The sequence below is a fragment of the Nerophis lumbriciformis genome, linkage group LG24, assembly GCF_033978685.3.
Source record: "Nerophis lumbriciformis linkage group LG24, RoL_Nlum_v2.1, whole genome shotgun sequence".
In the NCBI taxonomy this organism is placed as follows: Eukaryota; Metazoa; Chordata; class Actinopteri; order Syngnathiformes; family Syngnathidae; genus Nerophis; species Nerophis lumbriciformis.
In genome coordinates, this window is record NC_084571.2 from 24,083,763 (window position 1) to 24,101,112 (window position 17,350).

Sequence of the window (17,350 nt, forward strand, 5' to 3'; positions counted from 1 at the left end):
TATTCCACTTTGAAATATTTTGGGGGCAAAATATTGCATATTTTGTGTGTTTGCCCTACAAAACAACATTTCTATGACAAAAAGGGCATTAAACAAACAAACAAAAAAACATAAAAATTAAAACAAAAAAATCATAATCAATCAATAGATCTGAACTTGATCTAGATTGAAGCATTGAAAGTAAAAAAATATATATATAAATCAAAAGACTTATTAACACTTAATGAGTTGGGCCCTTTTGCATCCCTAAGAATTTTAGTGGGGTTTGTTTAAAAAAATGTTTTTAATCAAATTCAATGTTATAAATTATTGACCTACAGTATTTCAAAGCTCCAATCTATGAAATATATGACTTTGAAATATTTTTTCAGAAAAAAATTGCATATTTAGAATTTTTGCCATAAAAAAAGAGGGTTTTCTTTAACCAAAAGAGCATAAAACAAAATTTTATTTTAAATCGCCTAATAGATCTGAAGTCGATCAATAGGTTTAAGCATTGAAAAAAAAATCAATACTTTACTTATTTATTAAATTTTTAGGACTCCCCTTCCGAATTCCTCGGACCAAACTTGGGGGAAGCTCTAAAGCAGTGGTTCTTAACCTTGTTGGAGGTACCGAACCCCACCAGTTTCATATGCGCATTCACCGAATCCTTCTTTAGTGAAAAATAAAATGTTTTTTTTTTTTCAAAGTCAAGACAAAGTTATATGTTTTTGGTAGGGATGTCCCAATCCGATATTTGGATCAGATCGGCTGCCGATATTTGCCAAAAATTGCGTATCGGCAAGGCATGGGAAAATGCCGATCCAGATCCAGTTTAAAAAAAAACACCGCTCCGTGTTTTCCAACGCACCAATTTAAATAATACATTCCACTTTTCTGCTGCTCCGTAATTTCCGTTCCGCATTTTCCAGCACACCTTCAACACATCCACATGTCTGTGAATTCTCACACAGTTGCTTTTAGCTGCTGGCAGTACACGACAGGCTCTTCTCACTCTTTCCTGTGTCTCCCTCTCACAGACAGCAAGCGCACCTTCTTACACACATCACATACTGTCACGTCATACGTCACATACGTATACGTCCTCCCCGAGCAGAGAGGTAGCAGCATGGTTAACGTTAGCTGTGATGCTAGCGCAGCCGTGCGAGCAACGCTCCCTCTAAGGTGCTCGCCTGTGCAATTACGCACTGCTCAAACGTCCTCTGCGCATAGCAAATCTATGCCACGCACTAAATCGAATAAAAAAATAAGCACATAACAGTTTTCGACACACGGACACGACAGAGAAAACAGTTTTCGTCATCATTGTTCAAATATTGTGACGTCTGTCGAGACGCTTATCTCCATTCGGTGCCACACGTCCACACCATCAAAATGCTGAGGCAAAAATTTCCACATCAACACCGTATGAAAAAATTTGTGATTTTTTTAGTTGTGATTTCCTTCTCTGCATGAAAGTTTAAAAGTAGCATATATTAATGCAGTATGAAGAAGAATGTTTTAATGTAGACATGCAAGCCTTGAGAGAAAATGTTGAAAATCAAGACTACATTTCCTGCAAATGGGTGCATTTCTACCCTATATTTTAACTTTAGATTTATTCTCATATCAAACTCTTTTGGCTGTCTTTTTGACACTTACATCCGGCGCCCCCCTCCACACCCTGGATTATAAATAATGTAAATAATTCTATGTGATTATCTTGTGTGATGACTGTATTATGATGATAGTATATATCTGACAGTATATATCTGTATCATGAATCAATTTAAGTGGACCCCGACTTAAACAAGTTGAAAAACTTATTGGGGTGTTACCATTTAGTGGTCAATTGTACGGAATATGTACTTCACTGTGCAACCTACTAATAAAAGTCTCAATCAATCAATCAAAACACATAGAATCATCATACTGCTGTGATTATATGCATCAAGTGTTCATTCAAGGCTAAGGCAAAATATGGAGATATATATTGTGTATCGCAATATGGCCTTATAATATCGCAATATTAAAAAAAGGCCATATCGCCCAGCCCTAGTTCAATGATGCCATTTCTGTTTGTCATGTTCAATTTTGTCTATTTTGTGTTTATCCTTGAATAAACAGGTCAGTTTCTTGTTACCAACCATTGTGTATTATTCAAACTCCCCTAATTCAGCTGGCTAGTTGTTATCAAGAGTACTAAAACCCTTTTCAACATGATTCTGACAACTAAGTAGGCTAAATAACTTTAAACTTTAATACATGCTCGGATAGGCCAGTATCGGTCAGTATCGGTATCGGTCAGTATCGGTATCGGATCGGAAATGCAAAAACAATATCGGTATCGGATCGGAAGTGCAAAAACCTGGATCGGGACATCCCTAGTTTTTGGTAACACTTTAGCATGGGGAACATATTCTAAGTAACAAAGACTTAATTTAGAGATTTCTGGACACTAGGGGAACATATTCTAAGTAACAAAGACTTAATTTAGAGTTATTTGGTTAGGGTTAGAGGGTTAGGGCCAGGGTTAGAGGGTTAGGGTTATAATAAGGCCATGCCGAATAAGGCATTAATAAGTACTTAATAATGACTAGCTAAGAGCCAATATGTTATTAATTTGCATGTTAATAAGCAACTAATTAATGGTGAATATGTTCCCCATACTAAAGTGTTACCATGTTTTATTACTGGTGCACAAAATGAACCATGCATGAACATCACCTTGTTCAAAGAACAAAACCAACACAGTGCATAAACTCACAACAAATTACACACCTGCAAATCAGTGTGACTTCTGCTGTTGCCGTATCCGTAATACGCCGATAGGGAGAAGTTTTTATTTCCACGATGAGTCGGGTGTGTCTTGACCTCCGCCGAACCCCTGAGCCCGACTCACCGAACCCCTAGGGTTCGATCGAACCCAGGTTAAGAACCACTGCTCTAAAGGTTAAAAAAAACGATATATTGTATTGGTTTTAAAAATGATAAATATCAAAGTGGCCCCCACATGTTCGAAAAAAAGTTTGGACACCTCAGCTTTATCCTATCAAGTCCATGCATGCCTGCAGCTGTGTGATCAGTCATAAAATGTGTGTATCTGACCCAAAGTGCTCGCAGCCCGGGTCTTGTTCCTCACGTAGGTGCGACTGGCCGGGTCGTCCCCCACGAAGACCACGCCGAGATGAGGTCTCATGTTACCCTGAGCGACGAACTCCTCCACGTCACGCTGGATTTCTCTGTGAAGTTGACGAGCTAACGCCGTCCCCGAAATCACCACAGCGGCATGCCTGGAGAGGAAGCACAAAGGTTGACGCTTTAAATGTAGAGATACTGTGGACCCTCGATTTACGAACACCTCTATTTGCAAACTTTTCGATTTACAATAGAGATGTCCGATAATGTTTTTTTTGCCGATATCCGATATTCCGATATTGTCCAACTCTTAATTACCGATTCCGATATCAACCGATACCGATATATACAGTCGTGGAATTAACACATCATTATGCATATTTCTGTTGTGATGCCCCGCTGGATGCATTAAACAATGTAACAAGGTTTTCCAAAATAAATCAACTCAAGTTATGGAAAAAAGTGCCAACATGGCACTGCCATATTTATTATTGAAGTCACAAAGTGCATTATTTTTTTTAACATGCCTCAAAACAGCAGCTTGGAATTTGGGACATGCTCTCCCTGAGATAATCCTGATACTCACTACAACTATGGGAAATACTATACTTTGACTTTCAAAAAGTGAATTTTTTTTTTTTAACATGCCTCTAAATAACAGCTACAAAAACAATGAAGGCACACAGCGTGAGTCCAGAGTATACTAGAGTAAAAAAGTAAACAACAACATAGTCCTCATTTAGTGCAAGACTGCCTGGCATACTGTATAACAGTATAAACTGGGCTCAATCTGCCCTGCTCTAACGTATTTGTATGAGTAACACAAATGTGCTGCAAGCTAGTGGTGAGTAGTGGCCTAGCAGTCAGTCAGAGCTTCCGAAATGCTGCGTTGAGACAGGGCACCTCCGTTCACTGCAAGCTGCAAAGTGTGCGCCATGCAGGGCAGACTAGCCATCGTAGCTTTTGCCATATTGCGTGCGTTGTCCCTGACCACAACGTGGGCTTTCGCCTTGGTGTTTTTTGTTGTATTTTTGTTTTTTCTCTGTCTTTGTCTTTAAGTGACAACTTGTGGTACTACTTTTTTTCGGTGTTTGCTTTTCATCCATCTTCCGCTTGTATTCATCGTGTATCTCCTTATGATTCTTGAAGAGGTGGGAGATCAAATTGCTCGTATTAAAGGAAGATGTCTTGGTTCCTCCTCGCATAACCAACTTCTTGCAGTCATTGCAAATTGCCAGTGTTTTGTCCGTCAGATACATTTTAAAATAATCCCAAACCATAGACATGGTGTCGTTAGTCAGTCACTGAGCGAGCTCGCTTGTTAGCCACGGCTACAGCATCGGCAACAACACACTCTTGTTGTTGTTATGCTCCGCTCGCGGTGGTTTGATGAGGTCATCAAGCGTCGCCAGTAAACCTCTCATGCTGCAGTCGTCAACTCCTGTGTTGTGTATGGGAGAAGGGAGAGAGGATGGGAGAGAGGATGGGGGAGGGGCTGCTGACTGGGAGACGCGACTGCTCTTTACTTCTCCCTACGTCTGTGTACCGCTCCGTACAGCGGCGTTTTAAAAAGTCATTCATTTAACTTTTTGAAACCGATACCGATAATTTCCGATATTACATTTTAAAGCATTTATCGGCCGATAATATCGGCAGGCCGATATTATCGGACATCTCTAATTTACAAACGTTTAGATCATGCCGAATATGCCTCTGTGTGCAAACACTTTGTGCAATCATTTTGTGCACACATGCGCACACACGGCCCCTTCACCCCAGTCTACCGGGCACCACACCTTAGTCATAGGAGACTCCATCACCCGAAACATAAAGCTTAGCAAACCAGCCACAATTAAGTGTATTCCCAGGGCCAGAGCACCTGACATTGAAGCTAATCTTAGGGAGTTAACTCGCAACGGGCCTAGTAAACACATACGACAGGCTAATCGCACCACTAGTTGTGCGAACATAGTTGTACACGTTGGCTCCAATGACACTAGGATGAGACAGTCAGAGATTACAAAGAGGAACATAGCTAGGATTTGTAATCTCGCTAGAAAGATGTCCAGGCATCGAGTAATTGTCTCTGGCCCCCTGCCTGCGAGAGGCAATGATGAGAGATATAGCATATTAGTCTCGCTTAACAAGTGGCTGGCTAGTTTTTGTAGACAACAGGGACTAACGTTTATTGATAATTGGCCCTCTTTCTGGGGCAAACCGGGCCTGTTGATGAGAGACGGCCTTCACCCTAACCACGAAGGCGCCATCATCCTGTATAGGAACATAGATTTTTGTTTGAGTCACACTTGACTAACTACACTAGAGCAAACCCGGTCACAGGCAATTACAGAGTCTGTTAGTCCGAGTGAGGAGTCAGTTAAGCTAGAACTAGCCAGCGCCAGGCTGGAAAATCCCTGCACACATAGCATTTCTCCTAGAATAATCCACAACTCACATAATATTTTTTCTGCAGTGACTATGCCAGAGGTGGACATGCATTCTACTGAGGTGGCAAATTATGATGCGTTCAGTGTATCGCAGCACCAAGCAAACAATCTGAAAATTCCCGTCATATCAATTGCTAGATATGGTCAAAATTATTTAAAGCGCACTAGGCAAAATAAACGCAACATTATTAATATTGCTACTACGGATCAGTTTAACAAAAACTCCTCAAAACAGGCCACTACCTATGATATGGGCTTTTTAAACATAAGATCATTGTCTCCCAAAACGTTATTAATTAATGAGGTCATTAGAGACAACAATCTTAACGTTATTGGTCTCAGCAAAACCTGGCTCAAACCAGACGATTTTTTTGCGCTGAATGAGGCATCTCCTCCTAACTATACGAATGCGCATATTGTCCGTCCCCTTAAAAGGGGTGGAGGGTCGCACTAATATACAATGAAAACTTTTACCTTACCCCTAACCTAAGTAATAAATATAAATCGTTTGAGGTGCTTACTATGAGGTCTGTCGCACCGCCGCCTCTCTACATAGCTGTTATCTACCGCCCCCCAGGGCCCTATTCGGACTTTATCAGTGAATTCTCAGAGTTCGTCGCTGATCTAGTGACGCACGCCGACAATATAATCATAATGGGGGACTTTAATATCCATATGAATACCTCATCGGACCCTCCGTGCGTGGCGCTCCAGACTATAATTGATAGCTGTGGTCTTACACAAATAATAAATGTATCGCAACGCATCGCAACGGTGATACGATAGATCTAGTGCTTGTCAGGGGGGGTCACCACCTCCAAAGTTACGATACTCTCGTATACTAAAGTAATGTCCGATCACTACCTTATAAAATTCGAAGTTCTGACTCATTGTCAACAAGCTAATAATAATAATAACTGCTTTAGCAGCCGCAACATTAATACTGCCACAACGATGACTCTTGCTGGCCTACTGCCTTCGGTAATGGCACCATTCCCAAATTATGTGGGCTCTTTTGATAACCTCACTAACAACTTTAACGACGCCCTGCGCAAAATCAATGATAGTATAGCACCGCTAAAGCTAAAAAGGGCCCCTAAAAGGCGTACCCCATGGTTTACAGAAGAAACTAGAGCTCTTAAATTATCATGTAGAAAGCTGGAATGCAAATGGCGCGCGACTAAACTTGAGGTTTTCCATCAAGCATGGAGTGATAGTTTAATAATTTATAAACGCATGCTTACCTTAGCTAAAGCTAAATACTACTCAAATCTCATCCGCCTCAACAAAAACGATCCTAAATATTTGTTCAGTACAGTAGCATCGCTAACCCAACAAGAGACTCCTCACAGTAACTCCACCCACTCGGCAGATGACTTTATGAATTTATTTAATAAAACAAACAACATGTTTACTTGACCCACTTCCTGGGAAACTTATCAAGGAGTTTTTTGTAATATTAGGTCTATCAGTGCTAAATATTATAAACTTATCACTTCCCTCTGGCACTGTTCCCCTAGCATTCAAAAAAGCGGTTATTCATCCTCTGCTCAAAAGACCTAACCTCGATCCTGACCTCATGGTAAACTACCTTCCGTTTATTTTGAAAATCCTCGAAAAAATTGTTGTACAGCAGCTAAATGGACACTTAGCGTCTAACAATCTCTGTAAACCCTTTCAATCCGGTTTCAGGGCAAATCACTCTACGGAGACAGCCCTCGCAAAAATGACTCATGATCTATTGCTAACGATGGATTCTGATGCGTCATCTATGTTGCTGCTTCTTGATCTTAGCGCTGCTTTCGATACCGTTGATCATAATATTTTATTAGAGCGTATCAAAACACGTATTGGTATGTCAGACTTAGCCTTGTCTTGGTTTAACTCTTATCTTACTGACAGGATGCAGTGCGTCTCCCATAACAATGTGACCTCGGACTATGTTAAGGTAACGTGTGGAGTTCCCCAGGATTCGGTTCTTGGCCCTGCACTCTTCAGCCTCTACATGCTGCCGCTAGGTGACATCATATGCAAAGACAGTGTTAGCTTTCACTGTTATGCTGATGACACCCAACTCTACATGCTCCTAAAGCTGACCAACACGCCGGATTGTAGTCAGCTGGAGGCGTGTCTTAATGAAATTAAACAATTGGATGTCCGCTAACTTTTTGCAACTCAACGCTAAGAAAACGGAAATGCTGATTATCGGTCCTGCTAGACACCGACACCTATTTATTAATACCACCTTAACATTTGACAACCAAACAATTACACAAGGCGACTCGTAAAGAATCTGGGTATAATCCTCGACTCAACTCTCTCGTTTGAGTCACACATCAAGACTGTTACTAAAACGGCCTTCTTCCCTTTCTGTAGTATCGCTAAAATGTGTTCCATTTTGTCCACTAGCGACGCTGAGATCATTGTTCATGCGTTCGTTACGTCTTGTCTCGATTACTGTAACGTATTATTTTCGGGTCTCCCTATGTCTAGCATTAAAAGATTACAGTTGGTACAAAATGCGGCTGCTAGACTTTTGACAAGAACAAGAAAGTTTGATCATATTACGCCTATACTGGCTCACCTGCCCTGGCTTCCTGTGCACTTAAGATGTGACTTTAAGGTTTTACGACTTACGTATAAAATACTACAAGGTCTTGCTGATTGTATTGTACCATATGTCCCGGCAAGAAAACTGCGTTCAAAGAACTCCGGCTTATTAGTGATTCCCAGAGCGCAAAAAAGTCTGCGGGCTATAGAGCGTTTTCTATTCGGGCTCCAGTATTCTGGAATGCCCTTCCGGTAACAGTTAGAGATGCTACCTCAGTAGAAGCATTTAAGTGCCATCTTAAAACTCATTTGTATAAATGATAAATGATAAATGAGTTGTACTTGTATAGCGCTTTTCTACCTTCAAGGTACTCAAAGCGCTTTGACACTACTTCCACATTTACCCATTCACACACACATTCACACACTGATGGAGGGAGCTGCCATGCAAGGCGCTAACCAGCACCCATCAGGAGCAAGGGTGAAGTGTCTTGCTCAGGACACAACTGACATGACGAGGTTGGTACTAGGTGGGGATTGAACCAGGGACCCTTGGGTTGCGCACGGCCACTCTCCCACTGCGCCACGCCGTCCCTGTATAGCCTTTAAATCAGTGACGTGCAGTCACTAGAGGCAGATGAGGCGGGGCCTCACCTGCCATCATGGAAAGAAAAAAAATGTAAAAAGAAAAAAAATTAATTAAATTGTTATATGTATCCAGTGATTATACTATAAAGTTATTTTCCATTTAACTTCACCAGTTGTAGATTATTTTTATTCAAAATCGCTGAATTTTCACATTTGCCGTTCAAATACTGAGAAGAGACGGTGCGGTGAACAGCAGCCAGTTGAGGCACGTCACTCAGTGCCTCAACATGGATTCCGGACTCGGCTAACTGCTGGCCTGCTGTGCAGTGAGACCGTATTGCTATATGAATTATATTATACATTTCCATAGTTTAGTTAGCTGAGGTATATAATGTACAGTGTATTTTGTCAACAACTGTATGTGTGTAACGTATTTCTTGTGCTGAGCGATCATAAAACGGCTGCAAAAGACGCACTGGCTGAGGCTCCAGTAATCCCGCCTCCTGCACCCCCGCCGTAGAATTGTTATATCAACTAAAGCCCACACTTAAACTTTCCACGTGCAAGATTGAATCTATTTAAAAAAGTTATTTCATAAAAAGCCAAAAAGTGCAAAAACAATAATGTTCGTGTTGGAGGAGTTGTGAATGACTGCAGGGCCACAACATTAGGTACACCTGCAGACTGCAGGTGTATCTAATTCACAACTCCTCTAACACGAACATTATTGTTTTTGCACTTTTTGGCTTCTTATTAAATAACTTTTGTAACCTATTTTCATGGGCTTTCCTCTTTGTGATGTTAAGTTCCTGTTATGCGCTGTTATACAGTATATGCCTTGAGCTCTTATTTTGAAGGCGCTAAGAGCGGAGGTGATGACACGTGGCGGAGGTTTTTGAAAGAAGGTAAATAAAGTGGTCCTCGTGTAAACTGGAGCCTCCGTGTTTGTTATTTTGTAGTTTCATACAGCATAGGCGACATTTATAAACCCTCGGTTACACTTTTTTAAATAGATTCAATCTTGCACGTGGAAAGTTTAAGTAAGGGCTTTAGTTGCGGCGCATGGACTTAATTTATAAGTAAAGGTAAGACCATAGTAAAAATGTTTTTATTAAATGTGCTTTTTTTGTGTGCTACAGTTTGTATGTGTAAAGTTAAAGTTAAGTTAAAGTCCCAATGATTGTCACACACACACTAGGTGTGATGAAATTTGTCGTCTGCATTTGACTCAACCCCTTGTTCACCCCCTGGGAGGTGAGGGGAGCAGTGGGCAGCAGCGGCGCCGCGCCCGGGAATCATTTTTGGTGATTTAACCCCCAATTCCAACCCTTGATGCTGAGTGCCAAGCAGGGAAGAATGCTGGTATGAGCTTTTAAACATAACCCGTTAACTGCTGCCAATCAAATGGTGAATAAGATACTCTTTAGGGTTCATATGTTTGTAAATCTGACTGTGATGAAGTCAGTGCCTCACCAGCCATGAACCTCACCGCACGTCACTGCTTTAAATAGACCCCCCTTTTAGACCAGTTGATCTGCCGTTTCTTTTCTTTTCTGCTCTGCCCCCCTCTCCCTCGTGGAGGGGGGGGGGGGGGGGGGGGCACAGGTGGATGAAGTGCTGGCTGTCCAAAGTCAGGACCCGGGGTGGACCGCTCGCCTGTGCATCGGTTGGGGACATCTCTGCGCTGCTGACCTGTCTCTGCTCGGGATGGTCTCCTGCTGGCCCCACTATGGACTGGACTCTCACAATTATGTTGGATCCACTATGGACTGGACTCTCACAATATTATGCTAGATCCACTCGACGTCCATTGCAACAGTCGCCCTAGGGTGGGGTACCCACATCTGCGGTCCTCTCCAAGGTTTCTCATTGTCCCATTGGGTTGAGTTTTTCCTTGCCCTGATGTGGGATCTGAACCGAGGATGTCGTTGTGGTTTGTGCAGCCCTTTGAGACACTTGTGATTTAGGGCTATAATAATAAACATTTATTGATTGAAACATTGAAAGGGACTTCTGTGTATGTGCGCCTGTTGGCAGAGGGGCACATACAAGACGGTTCAGTTTGTGGTGGTTACTTTGGCTTGTTAATAAAGAGACATCTGATTCATCACCCACTTGTTATGCTTGTTATACAGAACTGTATAGCATATTATATTGTGCCCAAAGTGTACAAATACATGCATACAAACCTACATACATACATACGTACATAGATACATAGGCACATACATACAAACATACATATATACTGTACATACACATGCACATTTAAAAGCATCCGCTCATGCATACAGTCACGCTTCATCAAACATATATTAACGTAGTCCCCCGACCCCGGGAAACCGGGTTGAAACACGGCACACTGCTCAAGTTTGACCTATTTATACTATAACAATGTAAAAGGTTAATATAGTCCGCTCCTTCTCCTTTACGCTCTCTCTATCTCTTTTCTTTTGTAATTTGAGTATTAATTACATACATGTATTGTTGCATTTGAAGCAAATGTAATGTTGATAATAGATCCATCCATCCATCTTCTTCCGCTTATCCGAGGTCGGGTCGCGGGGGCAGCAGCCTAAGCAGGGAAGCCCAGACTTAGACTTTCCTCTCCCCAGCCACTTCGTCCAGCTCCTCCCGGGGGATCCTGAGGCGTTCCCAGGCCAGCCGGGAGACATAGTCTTCCCAACGTGTCCTGGGTCTTCCCCGTGGCCTCCTACCGGTTGGAAGTGCCCTAAACACCTCCCTAGAGAGGCGTTCGGGTGGCATCCTGACCAGATGCCCGAACCACCTCATCTGGTTCTTCTCGATGTGGAGGAGCAGCGGCTTTACTTTGAGCTCCCCCCGGATGGCAGAGCTTCTCACCCTATCTCTAAGGGAGAGCCCCGCCACCCGGCGGAGGAAACTCATTTCGGCCGCTTGTACCCGTGATCTTGTCCTTTCGGTCATAACCCAAAGCTCATGACCATAGGTGAGGATGGGAACGTAGATCGACCGGTAAATTGAGAGCTTTGCCTTTCGGCTCAGCTCCTTCTTCACCACATCGGATCGATACAGCGTCCGCATTACTGAATACGCCGCACCGATCCGCCTGTCGATCTCACAATCCACTCTTCCCTCACTCGTGAACAAGACTCCTAGGTACTTGAACTCCTTCACTTGGGGCAGGGTCTCCTCCCCAACCCTGAGATGGCATTTCACCCTTTTCCGGGCGAGAACCATGGACTCGGACTTGGAGGTGCTGATTCCCATCCCAGTCGCTTCACACTCGGCTGCGAACCAATCCAGTGAGAGCTGAAGATCCTGGCCAGATGAAGCCATCAGGACCCCATCATCTGCAAAAAGCAGAGACCTAATCCTGCAGCCACCAAACCGGATCCCCTCAACGCCTTGACTGCGTCTAGACATTCTGTCCATAAAAGTTATGAACAGAATCGGTGACAAAGGGCAGCCTTGGCGGAGTCCAACCCTCACTGGAAATGTGTCCGACTTACTGCCGGCAATGCGGACCAAGCTCTGACACTGATCGTACAGGGAGCAGACCGCCACAATCAGACAGTCCGATACCCCATACTCTCTAAGCACTCCCCACAGGACTTCCCGAGGGACACGGTCGAATGCCTTCTCCAAGTCCACAAAGCACATGTAGACTGGTTGGGCAAACTCCCATGCACCCTCAAGGACCCTGCCGAGAGTATAAAGCTGGTCCACAGTTCCACGACCAGGACGAAAACCACACTGTTCCTCTCTATTGATAATAAAGGTATTTATTATTATTCATTATCAATTTTGTATTAGTATTGTTGTTTTTATTGTTCCATATGTAGAGTAATAAATGTTCATTGTCATTGTGATGTTATTACTATCTACTTCACTAACTGGTTCATTTTTGGTATCATATTTGTAAATATTGTATTTGCTCATGTAGTTCTGTTGTTTTTGTTGCTGTTGTCTCTCTCTGTCTTATAACCCCTCTTGTCCCGGCAATTTACACCCCACCTCCTGTCTGCTACGGTCAAAAACTAAATATATCCATAAAAAAATGTTAAATACAAATAGGTCAACAAGAGACATATCCCACATTTCTCTTTTGTAAAGCAAATCTGTACAGCATATGATTTGGCTGGACAGCACATATTAAAAAATAACAATAAATGAAAAAAAAAATGTTTGCTATGATCGCTTCATAGTAAAGGCAGCATGTTCTTCCATTATACTGGTACTTTAAATTTCATTTTTTTAAATTATGAATCATATTCGGTACTGTACCGCCTCTAAAAAGTAACGCCCCCTCCCATCTCCTTCCTTTTTTAACGGGCATGACGGTGTCGTCACGTCGTGACATAGCTGGTTTAACGAGCAGAGGAGCATATTCGGCAGCGCACAATCACGGAGTAATTACAAGCAGATACAGTGTGTAGACAGAAAAGGGAGAATGGATGCATTTTGGCTTACGAACTAACGATAAAGGTGAAGTTATAACACTGAAACACCCTCAGGAAGAGGTTCTTTAAGACATGACTAGCTCGCTGGTGGCTAACGTCCCTCCGCAGTCTGCAGTGTTTTAGTTACTTCTAAATCACTAATCCTTGCCTCCTTGGCGACAAATAAAGTGAGTTCCTTCCAAGTATCATCCCTGCAGTACGAGGAATAGCTAAACATGCTTAACTACACACCGTGGCTCACCGGCGTCACAATGTAAACAAAGAGCATGGGTGGATCTACACCTGACATCTACTGTAATTATACCAAGTACAGGAGCGTATCTAGTCGATACTACTTTGATTACATCAATATTTTTTATCATCACAAAATCTTTTTTCTTTTTAATAAAACTCATATTATGTTTATCAACTCAGGAAATACGTCCCTGGACACGAGAACTTAAATTATGACCATTGTATGATCCTGTAACTACTTAGTCTCGGATCGATACCCACATTTGTGGTATCATCCAAAACTAATATAAAGCATTCAAACAACAGAAGAATAAGTGATGATTACATTTTAATATAACATGTTAAAAGAGAAAGTAAGCAGATATTAACAGTAAATAAACAAGTGGATTGATAATTAATTGTCTACCACTTGTCTATAATACTTTTGACAAAATAATATGTTAATAATATGACACAATATGTTACTGCATACATCGGCAGACAAATTAGAAGCCTTTGTTTACTTACTTACTAATAAAAGAAAAGTTGTCTCGTATGTTCACTATTTTATTTAAGGACAGAAATGCAATAAGAAACACATGTCTAATGTACCGTAAGTTTTTTTTTGTTAAAATAAAGACAATAATGCCATTTTTTGTGGTCCCCTTTATATAGAAAAGTATCGAAAAGTATCAAAATTCATTTTGGTACCAAAACGTTGGTATCGGGGCAACCCTACCCCTTGTCCCTTATAAATACATAAATACATTTTAACTTAAGTGCTATATGTCTTCTGGACAAGCAATGGCATCCTTTATCCCTTTGAATATTTTGGCCCCCAAAAATGTTTGAAATGATGAAAAAAAAGAAAGATGTTTAGCATTTTAACTTTTACGAACACACTAATGTGCTGTTATGGTATGTATAGGTTATGTTATCTTCCCAGACTAGCCTCAGGAAAGTAAAAACATCTAAAGAGAGATCATTGATCTATTTATGCACACTCCCTCATTCATCCTGACCCCGTTTGCGGTCTTTATCGCGTCAGTGTGCCCGCTTGTGTCATGTCATGTTTTGTTGTCAAATGTGCTTCGGTCGCTAAAGCTCATCTGAGGCAGCACCTGCAGCCTCCATAGTGATGTAGCCTCCTGTCTTCATCACCAAACCGGTCCATCCCCCAGCTAGCAGTGTAACCTACCTCCGCCTCCGGGGCACTGCAGTGTGGGAAGGCCGACTACGGCCGGCCGTTTGAGTGGTTTACCTGCTCGCCGACTGGTGTACATGTCTCCGGAGGCCCTCGCATCTTCTGTGTGCGCGCCATTTGGCCCGGCAACAGTGGTGAGGGTGCGCTAGTCTGCTACAAAGCGTGAAGGAGGAGCGGAGCGGTGGAACAGAGGCCGCCATGTTTGCGCGCTCGCGCGCCAGCGGGTGCGCGTGAGCGTTGTCATAGCGACAAGGTAGCTAACGTTAGCTGCCATGCTAACAGACGAGAGAGGGGATTTATGGCTCTTTTAAAAGGGAGCCATTCATCTAAAAGACCCGTTCAAAAGACAGACTCGTTATTATAGTTCTTTTTTTTTCAACGATGTGGATCAGAATAATTAAAATTTACACAAATATAACTATTGGTAAAAAATATTTTGAAATAGTGGCAATATTTGTATCTATATTTTTTTGTTTTTTTCACTGTAAATTTCCCTACACCCATGCTTTGACAGTATCACTATCTAGAATTTTCGCTAACCTAAAAAACGTTATACAATTGTAATAATACAGATAAAAAAGTGCAGCAGCCTAAGCAGGGAAGCCCAGATTTTCCTCTCCCCAGCCACTTCGTACAGCTCTTCCCGGGGATCCCGAGGCGTTCCCAGGCCAGCCAGGAGACATAGTCTTTCCAGCGTGTCCTGGGTCTTCCTCGTGACCTCCTACCGGTCGGACGTGCCCGGAACACCTACCTAGATGCCTGAACCACCTCATCTAGCTCCTCTCAATGTGAAGGAGCAGTGGCTTTACTTTGAGCTCCTCCCGGATGGCAGAGCTTCTCACCTTATCTCTAAGGGAAAGACCCGCCACCCGGCGGAGGAAACTAATTTTAGCCGCTTGTACCCGGGATCTTGTCCTTTCGGTCATAACCCAAAGCTAATGACCATAGGTGAGGATGGGAACGTAGATCGACCGGTAAATTGAGAGCTTTGCCTTCCGGCTCAGCTCCTTCTTCACCACAACGGATCGATACAGCGTCCGCATTACTGAAGACGCCGCACCGATCCGCCTGTCAATTTCACGATCCACTCTTCCCTCACTCGTGAACAAGACTCCGAGGTACTTGAACTCCTCCACTTGGGGCAGTGTCTCCTACCGAACCCGGAGATGGCACTCCACCCTTTTCTGGGCGAGAACCATGGACTCGGACTTGGAGGTGCTGATTCTTATCCCAGTCGCTTCACACTCGGCTGCGAACCAATCGAGTGAGAGCTGAAGATCCTGGCCAGATGAATCCGTCAGGACCACATCATCTGCAAAAAGCAGAGACCTAATCCTGCAGCCACCAAAGTAGACCCCCTCAATGTCCTGACTGCGCCTATAAATTCTGTCCATAAAAGTTATGAACAGAATCGGTGACAAAGGGCAGCCTTGGCGGAGTCCAACCCTCACTGGAAACGTGTCCGACTTACTGCCGGCAATGCGGGCCAAGCTCTGACACTGATCGTACAGGGAGCAGACCGCCACAATCAGACAGTCCGATACCCCATACTCTCTGAGCACTCCACACAGGACTTCCCGAGGGACACGGTCAAATGCCTTCTCCAAGTCCACAAAGCACATGTAGACTGGTTGGGCAAACTCCCATGCACCCTCAAGGACCCTGCCGAGAGTATAGAGCTGGTCCACGTTCCACGACCAGGACGAAAACCACACTGTTCCTCCTGAATCCGAGGTTCGACTATCCGGCGTAGCCTCCTCTCCAGTACACCTGAATAGACCTTACCGGGAAGGCTGAGGAGTGTGAGCCCACGATAGTTGGAACACACCCACCGGTGCCCCTTCTTAAAGAGAGGAACCACCACTCCGGTCTGCCAATCCAGAGGTACCTCTCCCCCATGTCCACGCAATGTTGCAGAGTCTTGTCAACTAAGACAGCCCCACAGCATCCAGAGCCTTAAGGAACTCCGGGCGGATCTCATCCATCCCCGGGGCCTTCCCACCGAGGAGCTTTTTAACTACCTCAGCAACCTCAGCTCCAGAAATAGGAGAGCCCACCACAGGTTCCCCAGGCACGGTTTCCTCATAGGAAGACGTGTTGATGGTATTGAGGAGGTCTTCGAAGTATTCCCTCCACCAATCCACAACATCCGCAGTCGAGGTCAGCAGAACACCATCTTCACCATACACACGGTGTTGACAGTGCACTGCTTCCCCTTCCTGAGGCGGCGGATGGTGGTCCAGAATCGCTTCAAAGCCATCCGGAAGTCGCTTTCCATGGCTTCCTCGAACTCCTCCCATGTCCGAGTTTTCGCCTCCGCGACCGCTGAAGCCGCATACCGCTTGGCCTGTCTGTACCTGTCCGCTGCCTCCGCAGTCCTATGAGCCAAAAGAACCTGTGACGGCATTACCGCCATGACAAGCACCAACTACCTTGTGGCCACAGCTCCAATCAGCCACCTCGACAATAGAAGTGCACTCGGACTCAATGTCCAGCACCTCCCTCGTGACATGTTCAAAGTTCTTCTGGAGGTGGGAATTGAAACTCTCTCTGACAGGAGACTCTGCTAGATGTTCCCAGCAGACCCTCACAATGCGTTTGGGCCTGCCAGGTTTGTCCGGGATCCTCCCCCACCATCGCAGCCAACTCACCACCAGGTGGTGATCGGTAGAAAGCTCCGCCCCTCTCTTCAACAGAGTGTCCAAAACATGAGGCCGCAAATCCGATGACACAACTACAAAGTCGATCGTGGAACTGCGGCCTAGAGTGTCCTGGTGCCAAGTGCA

At 43.7% G+C, this 17,350-nt stretch overlaps 1 protein-coding gene across 1 annotated transcript in view; it reads right to left on the reverse strand.

The window, feature by feature from the left end:
• Nucleotides 1-14,764, reverse strand: part of LOC133620379 (bifunctional methylenetetrahydrofolate dehydrogenase/cyclohydrolase 2, mitochondrial-like) — a 55,956-nt gene extending 41,192 nt beyond the window's left edge. The window contains exons 1-2 of the mRNA XM_061981836.1: nt 14,622-14,764; nt 3,091-3,275 (exon numbers count right to left, since the gene is read on the reverse strand). Coding sequence (XP_061837820.1) covers nt 3,091-3,275; nt 14,622-14,764 — 328 coding nt within the window. The remainder of the gene's footprint in view (nt 1-3,090; nt 3,276-14,621) is intronic.
• Nucleotides 14,765-17,350: the final 2,586 nt, after the last annotated feature.